This window comes from Rhagoletis zephyria, unplaced genomic scaffold, assembly GCF_001687245.7.
Source record: "Rhagoletis zephyria isolate East Lansing unplaced genomic scaffold, Rhagoletis_zephyria_1.1 Rzeph_scaffold_06641, whole genome shotgun sequence".
Classification (NCBI taxonomy): Eukaryota; Metazoa; Arthropoda; class Insecta; order Diptera; family Tephritidae; genus Rhagoletis; species Rhagoletis zephyria.
This window is the reverse complement of record NW_016163724.1, coordinates 15,701-30,356: the sequence shown is the minus strand read 5'-3', so window position 1 is coordinate 30,356 and position 14,656 is coordinate 15,701. Positions and strand designations below refer to the sequence as shown.

At 35.1% G+C, this 14,656-nt stretch overlaps 1 protein-coding gene across 1 annotated transcript; it reads left to right on the top strand.

Moving 5' to 3' along the window:
- Nucleotides 1-1,938: 1,938 nt before the first annotated feature.
- Nucleotides 1,939-13,758, top strand: LOC108373375 (neuroglian-like; the record flags this gene model as incomplete). Its single annotated transcript, XM_017629250.1, has 6 exons — nt 1,939-4,175; nt 4,256-4,832; nt 4,896-5,060; nt 5,263-5,631; nt 5,700-5,803; nt 13,559-13,758. Coding segments are annotated over 6 exons (3,631 nt in total), but the record flags the coding sequence as incomplete, so codon positions are not given.
- Nucleotides 13,759-14,656: the final 898 nt, after the last annotated feature.

Below are 14,656 nucleotides of genomic sequence, written 5' to 3'. Positions count from 1 at the left end.
CCGATTCTCGACGCACATTTTTCATTTATACATACAAATTATGCAAAGTTCTAAAAGTCAATTACACATGTAAATATGTATGTATGCACGTGTCTTAGGCTTAATTTCTCTGGCGTTTTTCCCAAATAACCTCTGCCTATTTATTTAGGTATGTGTGTTTTTAACCCTTTGTTGACCTTTTGCCCAATATTGCAACTAATGTCACGCTGTTTTCAATTATAGAGCCCCATAACCAAATATATATATATATATATATATGTATGTACATACTGCGGTGTTTGTTTTTACTTTGATACATTTACATAATTGTAAACTCAAATAACTAAATTATTTTAAAGCGTAGATGTGAGTGTTTTCGTATCTCTTTACGAAATATTACAGGTTCAAAACTGAAGATATTTTAGTCAATTTAGGACCATGTCTAGCTTAGAATGATTATTTGTTACGAGTTTTCTTTGTTTGAGATTGGATAGGACAAATGCAAGCAAATTGGTTATAAAAAAATATTAAGGGATCACTTAAGCCACAGTATGTAGCGTGCCAAGTAAATTATAACGATTACTTAGCATGAAATTGTATACCGAAAGCGTAAAGGACTACCTCGCCTTTGCTTGCCTTGCTACAGCTTTTTAATGGAAAATTCTTATTTAAAACTCCAAATTTTTGACTTTCATATAAAGAGCTTAGGCGCAAAAAGTCGCGCGTTTTCCCCCGGAATTATAAAATTTATTATATTTGAAAATTTCCCTAAAGATATTTCGAAAAAGTATTAAGATTTACTTGAGCTATACCGATTTGGAGGGTTTTACCTCCAAAAATCTCATTCTTTTGAACACGTTGTAAAATTTTTTACTTTTTTTTTATCCAGACCTTTTAAGCGTAAACTCTTTTACCATCTGAGGTTAATTTAAAAAAAAAAAATTAAAAACTTATTTATTTTTGTTTAAAACTCAATTTTTGGAGGGGTCCAGCTCACGTACTTAAATATTAAATTTTTTTCCGAACTATTTTGACGGAAGTCTTTAAATATAATATTTTTTATAATTTCCGTGGAAAACACGAAACTTTTTTGGAGAAGCACTACTTGTACCTGGGCAATCATACAGTATATGTACGGTAGCCATATTTATGAGGGCCGAATACGGGGAAAAAAATAATTTTGCAAATTTTTTCCACAACAGCCTTTTTCAATAATCCTAGATGTATTAGCCTTGAAGAAAATTACTATCATATGCCAACATCACTTAAAAACCAGTTCATAGGCATGCCATTTTAATGAGCTGTTCAGGCATCGAAACACCGAATACGGGACAAATACAGGACATTAAAAGAAATACATTAAAAGAATACAGAACATTTGGCGTCCCGTATAAAATAAATAAATTACCAGGACAATAGGTCAAAAAAGGGGACTGTTCCGTATAATACAGGATGAATGGCCACCGTAAGTATATGCGCTGTGCTTTCCTCCGATAGCCCACAACAGTGTTCAGGGGAGAGACAGACCGAATGGTCAAACTTTTTAGATACCCACTATTCCTTGACTCAAGCAAAAAAGCTCTTCGAAGTTCGAAATCTTTAGGAATGCCTGTGTAAATTTGAATTTCCGCCGGAAGTGTATACCGCTTTTGTGGGTGAAAAAATTAGCGCCAAAATCAATCTTCATTTTCCTAGAAGTGCTACATTGCGCCATCAGCCTTCGCGTATCAGCGCGTTTAGGAAATATTTAATCAAGTAACGAACTTTGCAAGACACCAAAATCTTTGGAAATGATAATTATGAGAAGTTAAACGTTGAACTGGAGTAGTATTTATTACTCCCCTTGTTTATCGAGTTCATCCGAGCGTTAAAAACTTTAAATTGCATGCATTTCATTTCATTTTCCGAACCTGTGCCATTTTGCTTATAATATTTTCTCTTGTTCTCACTTTCTTACAGCTACCGATGGATCAAGAACGGCAAGAAATTCGATTGGCAAGCTTACGACAATCGCATGCTGCAGCAGCCCGGTCGAGGTACGCTCGTAATCACGTCACCCAAGGACGAGGATATGGGTCAGTATCAGTGTTTCGCTGAAAACGAATTCGGTACAGCCACATCGAACTCTGTGTTTGTGCGTAAAGCCGAACTGAATGCATTCAAAGATGAGGTAGCGAAAACGATTGAAACAAACGAAGGTGAACCGTTCTCACTGAGTTGTGAAGCACCGGATGGTTGGCCCAAGCCCATTGTGAACTGGCTGATACAACATTCATTGGATGGCACCATTAAATCGATAAACGATTCGCGCATGACACTCGATCCCGAAGGCACACTCTGGTTCTCGAATGTAACACGTGGAGATGCCTCTGACGATTTCTTCTATGCCTGTTCGGCTACCTCGGTATTCCGTAATGAATACAAAATCGGCAATAAGGTACTATTGGATGTGAAACAGACCGGCATCAGCGCCGCACAGAACAAACAACCACCAAAGAGGCAATACGTGACGCGCAAGAACGAAGTGGCGTTACGTGGTAAACGCGTTGAGCTTTATTGTATTTTTGGTGGCACCCCGCTGCCGCAAACGGTGTGGTCCAAGAATGGCGCACCCATACAGTGGAGTGATAGAGTAACGCAGGGTCATTACGGTAAATCGCTGGTCTTCAGGCAGGCAAGTTTCGACGATGAGGGCACCTACACGTGCGACGTTTCTAACGGTGTTGGCAATGCACAATCATACTCCATCAATTTGAAAATTTGGGCCACACCATATTTCACCAAAGAACCAGAGATCCAGAATGCCGCCGAAGATGAATCAGTCGAATTTGAGTGTGCGGCTGCTGGTAATCCCGAGCCCACTATTCAATGGATTCACAATGGCAAACCGATTGCACAAGCAGCACCCAATCCACGCCGTACAGTGCAGAGTAATCGCATTATCATACGCGATCTCGTCAAGGCCGATACCGGCAATTATGGCTGTAACGCTACCAACTCGCTTGGCTATGTCTACAAGGATGTGTACCTAAATGTGTTGGCACTGCCACCAGAGATCCAGGAAGCGCCGCGTAAGGAAGCAACAGTCGATGGCAAGAACGTTACATTGCGTTGTCGCGTCTTTGGTGCACCCAAGCCACAAGTCAAATGGATACACAACCATCAGGAGTTGACCGGTGGACGTTACAACACACTACCCTCGGGAGATTTGGAGATCCAAGAAGTTGCATTCAGCGATGAGGGCGACTACACTTGCTTTGCCACTAACAAATTCGGCAGCAAATCGGCGAATGGATCGTTGACAGTCATGAAGCGCACAAGCATCATTCACGAGCCACAGAATTATGAGGTTGCCGCTGGAAAATCGGCGACATTCCGTTGTAATGAGGAGCATGACGAAAAACTAGATCTGGAGATTGAATGGTGGAAAGACGGCCAACCCATTGATTTCGAATCAGAGGCACGTTTTGTTAAGACCAATGACAATTCGCTGACCATACCCAAGACTGTTGAATTGGATTCGGGCGAGTACACTTGTGTAGCGCGCACACAGTTGGACGAAGCTTCAGCTAAAGCCAATCTCATAGTACAGGACGTTCCAAACGCGCCACGCCTAGTCGGTATCGTATGCATGGCTAATAGGATAAAAGTCACCTGGGAGCCACAGGGTGACAATCGTTCTCCAATTCTATACTACACCCTCGAATTCAATACTTCCTTCACGCCCGACTCTTGGGATATCTCGTATGAGAAAGTTCCCTCCACCGAGGTTGCATTTGTCGTTGATTTAACACCCTGGGCTAACTACACCTTCCGTGTGAAAGCCATCAACAAAATCGGACCGTCGCCGCCATCTGAGAACAGTGAAGTATGCACAACGCCAGCAGATGTGCCCTACAAGAACCCGGACAATGTTCAAGGCATGGGAACTGAGCCCAATAACTTGGTTATATCATGGACGCCAATGCCAGAAATTGATCACAATGCACCGGACTTCCATTACCGCCTCTCGTGGAAACGCGATATACCTGCAGCCTCCTGGGAGAGTAGAGACATCTACGATTGGCGGCAGAGTAATATGGTAATACCAGATCAGCCAACCTATGTACCATACCTGATCAAAGTAGTGGCTATAAATCAAAAAGGTGAAGCAAATGTGGCGCCCACAGAAGTAGTAGGCTATTCAGGCGAAGATCGTAAGTATCAATTTCACCAAATGCTTGTATAAGCAATGACATTTTTTAAATAAAATGTTTTTTTTTTTGTTTTATTGAAGGTCCCTTGGAAGCTCCCACTAACTTCAGCATGGTTCAAGTCACAGCCGCTACCACAGCTATGCTGCGCTGGAATCACGTCAGCCCCGAATCAGTACGTGGTCGCTTCAAGGGCTACAAAATCCAAACTTGGACCGAGAAGGAGGGTGAGGAAGCGCTGCGCGAAATACACGTTGATGCGATTTCCGATCAGGCGCTCGTGACACAATTCAAACCCGACTCGAAGAACTTTGCGCGTGTGCTCGCCTACAATGGACGCTTTAATGGCCCACCAAGTGTGGTCATCGATTTCGATACACCGGAAGGTGTGCCATCACCAGTACAATCATTGGATGCCTACCCGCTGGGTTCATCTGCCTTCTGGTTGACATGGAAGAAACCATTGCAGCCAAATGGTAAATTGACCGGCTGCAAAATCTACTACGAAGAAGTGAAGGGAAGCTATGTAAGCGAGCGACGTGAACTCGAACCGCACATTACCGATCCACGACAGACGAGCACCAAAATGGCTGGTTTGCACCCAAATACTAAGTATAGAATTTCCATAACAGCGACAACAAAAATGGGCGAGGGATCAGAGTGAGTTTGATGAGAAATTGTTGAATACCCTACGAATATTATGTATGAAATTTATGTTTGTAGGCACTTTATTGAGAAACGTACATTACCAGAGGACTCACAGAAGCCAGCCGTACCTGCATTCGCTTGGGAGCAATTGCCATCCGATAATGGTTTTGCTAAATATCGCATAAACTGGCATCCCAGCACCGAAGGGCATGCGGGCACACACTTCTACACACAATACAGGTGCGTAAGGAAATAAATTTATAACTAAAGAATATACTTTGTGCTAGAAACTATTTCAGAAACTACTTAAATCAAATAAAGAGAACATTTAGGTTAAAATGTTGTGCTTTTCAAAACCATACCATGTTACAAACAGCACGATTTAAATATATTAGAGTTAATTAAAATTTGCATAAATTTCATCTTTATTTTCCCCACACAGAATCAAAGGTGAGCCCAACTTCGTTAAAGTGGATCCGGAATTTACCAGAGACTTCCAAGAGATCGCTGGTCTTGACCCCGACAATGTTTACGAATTCCGCGTGGTCGCAGTTGATGGACTCCACGAAACACCCAGTGAACTAAGAGAAATCGTTGTTGAAGGACCTACTAAAGTGCCCAATCAGAATGTGGCAAATGCTGGCTGGTTCATTGGCATGATGTTGGCTTTGGCTTTCATTATTATACTTTTCATTATTATTTGCATAATACGACGCAATCGTGGTGGCAAATATGATGTACATGATCGTGAATTGGCGAACGGCCGTCGTGACTATCCGGACGAAGGTGGATTCCATGAATACTCACAGCCGTAAGTTTGAACGAATATTTAGGAAAATTATTGATGTCATATTTATATATTTTATTTTTTATTTGCAGTTTGGATAACAAGAGCGCTGGTCGCCAATCGGTTAGTTCGGCGAACAAGCCAGGTGTGGAAAGTGATACCGATTCCATGGCTGAATATGGTGATGGTGATACAGGTGAGTCGAAATAAAATAACGATGTAATTGGTTGGAAAATCGCCGCGAGAACAACTTTGTCGCGATATGGCTGTAGAAACGTGTCAAGCTTCCAAAAATATGCATATGTGTGTTTGTAAATCTGTATACGTTTATATGTGCGTGCACAAAAAATCGTGTTCTCGACCAGCTATCAACTTTTTTGCATTAAATTCAATTCACTCTTTTATTTCCTATTATTTTATACATTTATGGGACAATTCCAGCCCTATTGGGACACCATTTGGCTTTTGCATCTCTGATTTTTTTTCTTATTAATTTTCATCCGTTTTCGAGATATCGATATTTCGAAACCGTATTCTTATACAGCTTCAAAATTTTTAGTATAAAATATTGATTGCCAAAAAACACGTACTGGTCGATTATTTTGAAATTTTTTTCAAAAAACTGCCACTCATTCCACAACTTTTAAGCCTAGTCCGATAATGGGATAGCAATGCGATATATTTTTTTCGAATTTTCAAATTAATGGAAAACTAACAAATTTTGTCCAACAAAGCTCGGACGCCTCTCAATTGTTACTATATACAACATAAAAAAAAAATTTTTTAAAATCGGCGATACAAAAGTCGAATGGTGTTCGAATTGGGCTGGAATGCCCCTTTTTACACATTTAATATGTATGTATGTACCCATGTATTTATGTATTTATTATTTTCTTCAATTTGTATAAAATGCGTGTGATTTTGAAAATGAGCACAGCGGCTGTTGTATTAAGAGGCGTTGCAAATAATTTACCCACGGTGCCTGAATTCCGAGATGATGCTGCCAACGCAGCAGCACACATACTTAAACACTAGCCATGACACTCTTTTGCAAATTACAAATTTATAGTAAATTCGTTTGAAAAAATGCTAAGGTAAAAAAAAAAATACATTACAATTGCGATTTTTGGGTTAACTAACGCATGAATGAAAATTTTCGGTATTCCGTGTTTATTAACTCATAAATTTCACCTATAAATATTTTATTTACATACATACCATGCGTTTATGGTGAACTTTTTGTTTAAATTGATGGCGAAATAAATTTTTAATAAAACATTAATATTTTCTCTAATTATTTGGCATTTGTTTCTAACATATTTTTGATAGTTAAAAGTTTTTCGGCAAACTAATAAATTTCGCATTATCCTGCTTAAAATTAAAACTAAAATTCCATATATTAGATTGGACAAAAACTTAACATGCAAAAAGACTATCTTCAAACTGCCTAAAAATTTTAAATGAAAAATGTAACTGGGTACTTTTCGTTTATTTTTTTTACCGACTTCCAAAACAGGAGAAGGTTATCAATTCGTCGGAATATTTCTATTTTTTTTTTTTTTGTTTTATGTATGTTACCGCATAACTTTGGACCACGTTAACCGATTTCGATGATTCTTTTTCTAACGGAAAGGTAGTGTCTCACAGGTGGTCACTTACTAATTTGGTTTAGATCCAATCATTTGATCATGAAAAAATTTACGATACTCCTAAATTTTTATATGAGAATTGAAGTCGTTTTTGTTTTTTGCTTAAAAATTACTTGTTTTTTATTAGATACTACATAGTAAGTTATTTTTACTGTATTTTACAAATTCATCAACTATAAATTCCAGAACATAAATAAATCATAGTGCGTTTGATATACATACATATCAGTGTTGGCAAAATGTTAATCTGATTAACGATTACAAATTAACGATTAAAATGTTAATCGCGATTAACGATTAAAATTAATTAATCGTAATCATCCGTACGATTAATGATTACATTTTATTAATCGTTAATCGTCGGTTGTGATTACGATTAATTAATTTTAATCATTAGTCGTTAATCCAATTAAAAAAAATCTGATTGAGTGCTCTGGTTTGTCCGAATTTGAAACCAAACACGGGTTATAGTTTTTTTTTTGTGTTTCACGCTTATAAAAAACGCATAATATATAAAAAAAATAATTATTATTATTATTAGTAATACATAAATTGGGAATTTTTATAACCCATCGCACATGTGCAGAGGGATATTAAAACCTAGTTTGCTTAGCGTCTGCTAAAATAGATCTTAATGAAAATGCACACCAAATTGCTTAGATTTATGAGGAAAACCGACTTGGCCATATCCAATTAACTGGCCTTGTGTGCACAGTAAAATTCCAGCATAAATTAATTAATCACAAAATCTACTTAATCAAATTAAGGGTTAATGATTAAAAATTAATTTTTTAATCGCGGTTACGATTAACTGTTTAATCAGATTAAAATTAATCATGATTAACTGTATTCGGATTGAATTTAATCGAGTTAACTAATTGATTAAAAAATCAATCGATTAGTGCCAACAGTGATACATATGCATATAAATTTCTTAAACAATTTATTTATTCATTTTATATTTGATCGAGGAAACGGGAAATGTACTGATTGCATGCTTGTTTCAGAAACTTAAAAATTCTATCAGTTTTAGATTTTTCAGGCAGTTATTCAGTCATGCATCATGAGCAAAAATATGTGATAACGCCGTGCGATAGTCAATTTTACACACAAAAAAATCAATTTGTTGGCGTAACTAAAGACTAAAAATAGAAATCCTGGCATCAGATTTTTTTTAAGAACTTTGAAATTTCAAAACTTCAAAAAATTATTTAAAAATTTAGTGCAATGTAGACTAACAAGATGGGTATCAAACAACAAAGGAAATTCTGAAGAATTAAACATGATACAATTTTTTCGTGCGTAAAGACTAATAGGTGTTGAAAATATGCTTTTAAAATTTTGTCCTTGAATTTCCTTGAAAATTTGCGATATTATTTTTGAAAAATATATATATTTAACACTAATAATATACACACGATCTCATTCTAGAATTTCGTACTTCTAACTAAACAGGGAATTTCCAATCCCTATTCGTCCTTGTGAACCAAAAATCTTTATTTTTTTTTTTAATTCTACTGAATATTCTCTTTCATTTCTACATTGCTCTGAGTGTTTTTTTCGTTTTGAATAAAAAGTAGTGAAAAATTCACGTTTGTTATTTTAACTTTTTTTAATACTTTATTAATTTCTTCCACTGTTTTGATTTAGTAGTGCTCTTTCCGCCGTAGCCGTGGGCTTAAATGTCCCTACTGCCACTAACGAGGCCCTGTTAATTTCTGCCCCAAAGATCAAAAAACTTGAAAACTTCGAAAAACTGAAACTTTATTGAGAGGTCAAGATTTGTATGAAACGAAAAAACCGGTTTGTTTGATAAAAAAAAATCCGTTTGAGACCGGTTTGGCCTTTACATTTACATTCCTTTGGTCTAAGGAATTCTGAAGAAAAGTAGCCTACTTTGGACCCTTTTTATCAAATTACACAAAAAATCTGCTTATGTTTTCATTCAATAGAGTAGACACGGTGGCTGCTTAAACACAAGAAAGGATTAAATTTAACCAACAAAAGCGTACTTTTGACTTTAATTTTACTATTTAATACTGTAAGTGTAGGGTACTATCTCCTTAATGCCAATGATAGGAAACCCCGTCGGGAAGACTGTTTTAGAGGCCGTTTAAATAATTCGAGGACATTTCACTCCTTGCCACTTTTATCGCAAGAAGGAAGATGCAATCATCAATTTACTCGTAAATTTTCAAAACAACCAAATCCAAAATTTATTGTTCAATTTACCTTATGAATGTGTGCGTTATGCGACACATTTTGAGAAAATGTCCATCATATTTTTCTTGCGCTCATTTTTCCTTATTTTTGGTGTTTTTTAAAGTCGTGTACATCATCATATTTAATCATGCCGGTTCAAATAAAAATTAAGACTTAATTATGTTAATTATGAATGAATTCGTGAAGAAAAGCAGCCAGCACTGGGCAATTAAATATTTCAGTTGGAAGGAATTTCAATAAATAATTATCAATTTGTAATAAACATACTATCCAAAATTGGGCTAAGGGGTTAGTTTTAATTATTTTGAAATGGTTTTATGTTATTGGTATCAGGCTAAGTCGCCTTTTCCATTCATTCATTTCCATTCATAAATCTTTTTTCGTTTTAAATTATTTACCAAGTAAATTTGTATATATTTATACATTTTCATCGCATTGGAGTAATTAGTACCAGTAATGGCCAGTGGTTACTTTTGTAATATAAATTCATTTATTATAAAAAAAAAATTGTTCGCAGCTCATTTTCATCATCAAATGCAAATAAATGAAAATAAAAGAAATTCGAAACTGAAAATTATTGGCCACAAAAATAGTTAATAATAGGACAAAAAAAAAAAAATGCATAAAAATAATAAATTCGATATCATGGCGAAGAACCGATTAAAGCCATTAATTGGGGTAACGCTTCGCAGCTGCATATCACATTTCAATCGATATTAAAATGTACACATTGGCATAAACTATTCGTATTTTTTTTTTTGCGTCGTTGAAGCATTGCGTTTACATATTTACACCATTTGTGATTGTTTGTTGCTTTTTACGCTCTCTTCACCTCAATAACAGCAAAAAACAAAGCATTTGCACTATTATTTTTTAATATTGTTTTTACATGAAAATTGTTATTTGACCCCATTTCTTGTTTTGGTTACTAGTTACATACGTACGTACATAATTTTAGTGTTCGCACTTGTTCGTTTTTTGTATTTTAAATAATATATAATATAATTATTAATTTGTATGTAAATTAAATTTTTTGGTAATTTCGTTTTCTGTTTATTAAATATTTTGTTGTTATTATACTTTTCTTTTTAATTTGACCAACACACCAATCACCAACAACAAAATAGGTTTAAATGAAGATGGCTCATTTATTGGTCAATATGGACGTAAAGGACTTTGATTGCAATCACAGTTCTAATTTTTACATCTTTCCTGTTATCGTATCCGTCAACACAAGCCACTTGAGAAAGAGCATCAGCATTCACGACAACTACACGAACAACAACAATAAACTAACTACACCTTTTCTTGACTACTGCCAAATAGCATCCAGCCATTAGCGAAAAAAATAAGAAAGTTGTAAAAGAACTCAACGATGCAGCTCAGAAAAAATAAATTAACGTACAAAACTGTTAAGGCAGCTATTTTGTATTATATTAATTAATCCACGTGAATTGCAAAATCGAAAAAGTTATTTAATTTTATGGCAAGCTATATGTTTTAATCCCATCCACACGCCTGCACATTGAATCCAATCAAACACAAACACACTTGCGATCGCGCAAGCCCAGCTAGAATGCGGCGCAAGCACCGATTGACAAGCTGTGTGCATACGCGTGCAGATAAATATTTAAAGCTCTCTTTGTATTTTTTTTTTAAATAAGTGTAGTTTAAAATGTGTTTTATAAAAGAAAAGAAACTGTAAAATTTTATGTTTATGATTGCTTTTATACAGTACGTACAATATTATAATTTATTTTTTATTATTATTTTTTTTATTGTAACTATTCTTAAAATGTATTGCACTTTTAATAATGACTTCTTATGTGTGTTTATTTTATTTTTTTTATTTACTTTTTACTTTTTGTGTTTAGTATTTAGTAACCCTTGCATAACTGTATACTACTCTCATTTATTTTTTACTCTCTTTTTTATTTTATTTTATATGCTTAAATATAGTGTTTTTAATGGATAATTTTTAGCAATAATGTTAAAGTAAAAGAAAAAAATTCAAAAACAATCGAATCGTTTCTTAATAATAATGTAAATTAAAACTATCAACAACAAGTAAGAAGAGAAACAAAAAAACATAGTATACATGTAAAGCTAAGCTATTTGTGTACCTACCATTTTCGTATAAAAGATAAAACAAACACTTAATATGAAAATGAATTTAAAAAGAATTAATTAAAAGCGAAAATGTTCTACACAAAATAAAAATAAACAAAAACAAAAATGTTTTAATACTCTGTGGGAACTGAAGAAAGTTGACTAATAAAAGCTTAAACAGACGGCAGCGTTGATCCGGATTAACTCGAACTTAATCCGGATCAACTGCAGTTAATTCCCGAGCTGATCCGGATCAACGCTACCGTCTGTTTATGCTTTTAGGCAGCGTCTGATGGTTGGCTATACAAAATACAAGAGCATGAGAGGGATTTAGATGCTAACATTTTTCTTTGAATTTTTCGCATCCGTTAAACACCCATTTTGTAGGTGAAGTGTCGCATTTCTACCAGGCACTCAAGTAATAGCGAGAAATGTATTTTCTCTAATATTAAATTTCCAGCGCCTAAAAATATGCTACATTTCGAGACAGATTTTTTAACCCCCCTCAGCGGTCTGACCAGGGCAAAAAAATTAAATTTTCGCATTTCTACCAGAGGCGCACAGAACTCTTTCGCATCCTATCTAAGTTCTAAGTTCTTTTTACATCTACAGAAAATCTATTTTAGATTTTTTCTCGCATTTTTACTCGGCGCCGAGCAAGATGAAGCAAGCGATGGCGCAAAACGGTTGGCCAGGACGAAAGCATACAATTTTTCTATTTCAACCAGGTGCCCACAACTCATGAGAAAGCTTCGGCGGATTAATTTTTTTTTTGAGTATTTCACATGATGTGCCTGAAAGTAAGCTAAAAATTGGAACCTGGTGTCTATGTTCGCAAAAAAAAATTTACCACGTATCCAGCAAAAAGAGCAAAAGGCGGCGAAAAAATGTTCTCCCCATATTTACACAATTTCAGCCTGAAAAGGTGCTACATTTCTTAACAAGATTTGTTACATTTGTCAAACGAAACGATCGCAGAATAAATTACGTTTTTGGTAAAATTTTCGCGAAAGAAGCGCGGCATAACTTAGACCCCCTAATGTATATTTTGGTAATTTTGTTTACGATTATTTCATTAAATTTTTTTATTTCAAATGTAGTTTCATTTTAGTTAACTAAACTGTCTCATAACAAATGTGTTCATCGATCGCCGAACGAGTTTTAGGCAATCCTCAGATTTTTCTTTGCTGAATTCGAATTTAAATAAAAAATAAAAATTTGCACTTAGTAATTTCTAACCTAAATTAACCGTACGTTTTTTGGAGGTTATTTAGAAAGCAAATAAATTTTGTGGTACTGCGTTATTAAGGCATTGTCAATTAAGTTTTTTATTTTAGCTACAGTAATCTTTTCTTCGTTTTAATGACGTCGACAAACATATTTACATACATGAATGAGGTAAGAGTATGTAGAGAATTGTATGCTTTTTAGAGTAGAGTGTAGAATAGAACATTTGCCTGGCATGATTTTAAGCAAATTTAAAAATGTAACCCATATTCCTTGTTATAGTTACTTTTTAACTTTTCTATTTTATTATTTATTTTTATTCATAATTTGTTTTTTTTTTGTTTTAGTTAACACCTACTTATGTTTTATTTAGATAATTCGGTGCTGGAGATTAAAAAAAAATAACGTAGATAATATGTTTATCATAAGCTGCAGCAAAAAATAAAAATAAATTATATGGATTTTGCCACTGTTACATCAGAACTCTTGCGAAATAAATACTTATTAAACTACACTATATTTATATAGATCTGCGTTATTAATAAATGAAATTCTGTTATTAACAAAACAAATCGCGGTCTTGGTCAGCTTGGTCTCACTGGTCAATATCTAACACCACACAACCACATAATTTCAAGTTTTTCATTAACACCCTATTGCAATATAAAGCCCCCCACACAATTGTTTCCATTTACTAATCACCTTATTACTCTCTCTCTCTCTCTATCTCCCTAATTTTGCAGCTCAATTCACCGAGGATGGTTCCTTCATAGGTCAATATGTGCCCGGTAAACTACAGCCGCCGGTTAGTCCTCAGCCCATCAACAATACACCAGCAGCGCATCAATCGCCAACAGCGCCGCCAGCGCCAACGCAAGGTACCACCACTTCGAATACAGCCGCTGTGGCCACCTATGTTTAGGTGATAGCAACTGCTAGTGAACAACAACAACAATAACAACGGCAGCCTGACAATTAAAACACGAAATGTTAGCTGCAGAATTGCAGAAGGTGTAAAGGAGAAGTGAAGTAAATAATTGATGCACGACGAGGCTAAACAAGGCGTGGAGGCAAAGTGTAATTTGTAGCGATTTCAATTAGATTTTATTGTAATGATGAGCGAGCCGTAAATACCTACATATGTAAGTACATACAATGGTAGGGGACAAGCGAAAAGAAAGTGAAATCATTGATGAATTCACTTGAATTTGTAGTAAGAATGGCAGTGCAGTTAGAGAGTTTGTATTTTAAAAATCGAAAAGTTATCGGTGTTTAGCGATGCATAAATAATTGGAAAGAGAAAAAAATTAAAAGGCAAACCCAATTAGCAAGAGTACGTTGCTGCAAATGAAGCAAGCAAATAAGAAAATTATTTAAATTATGAAACTCAAAAGCCGCTTATGCTAAATTGAAACAAATTTTTATAGTATGTATTTAAGAAAAACAAAATAACACTTATGAATTTGACGAATTTGAATTTAATTTTGCTTTGCTTAAGTGACAGAAGAGGAGCGGGGTAAGATTGTGATCGTAGTGCTGCATGCATTGACTTTTCTTAGATAAGGGTCACACAAATCGGCTAGCTCGAAGCTTGAAAGCATACATATAAGCGAAACCTGAAGGCATGAATTAAATAAGTTGCAAAAGTTTCGGATTATATTCTTATTAAGAGATAACATTTTTTCCACAAACATGAATAAGTTAATAGTGATAACAAATATTTTTTCTAAATATGAAAACTGGTTTACCAAGTATATCTACTGGTGCGCCACCTATCGGCAAATTTTTTAGTGAAGTCATTCCTTTTCATCTAGTTAATATACCTTCCAGATATGAACCAA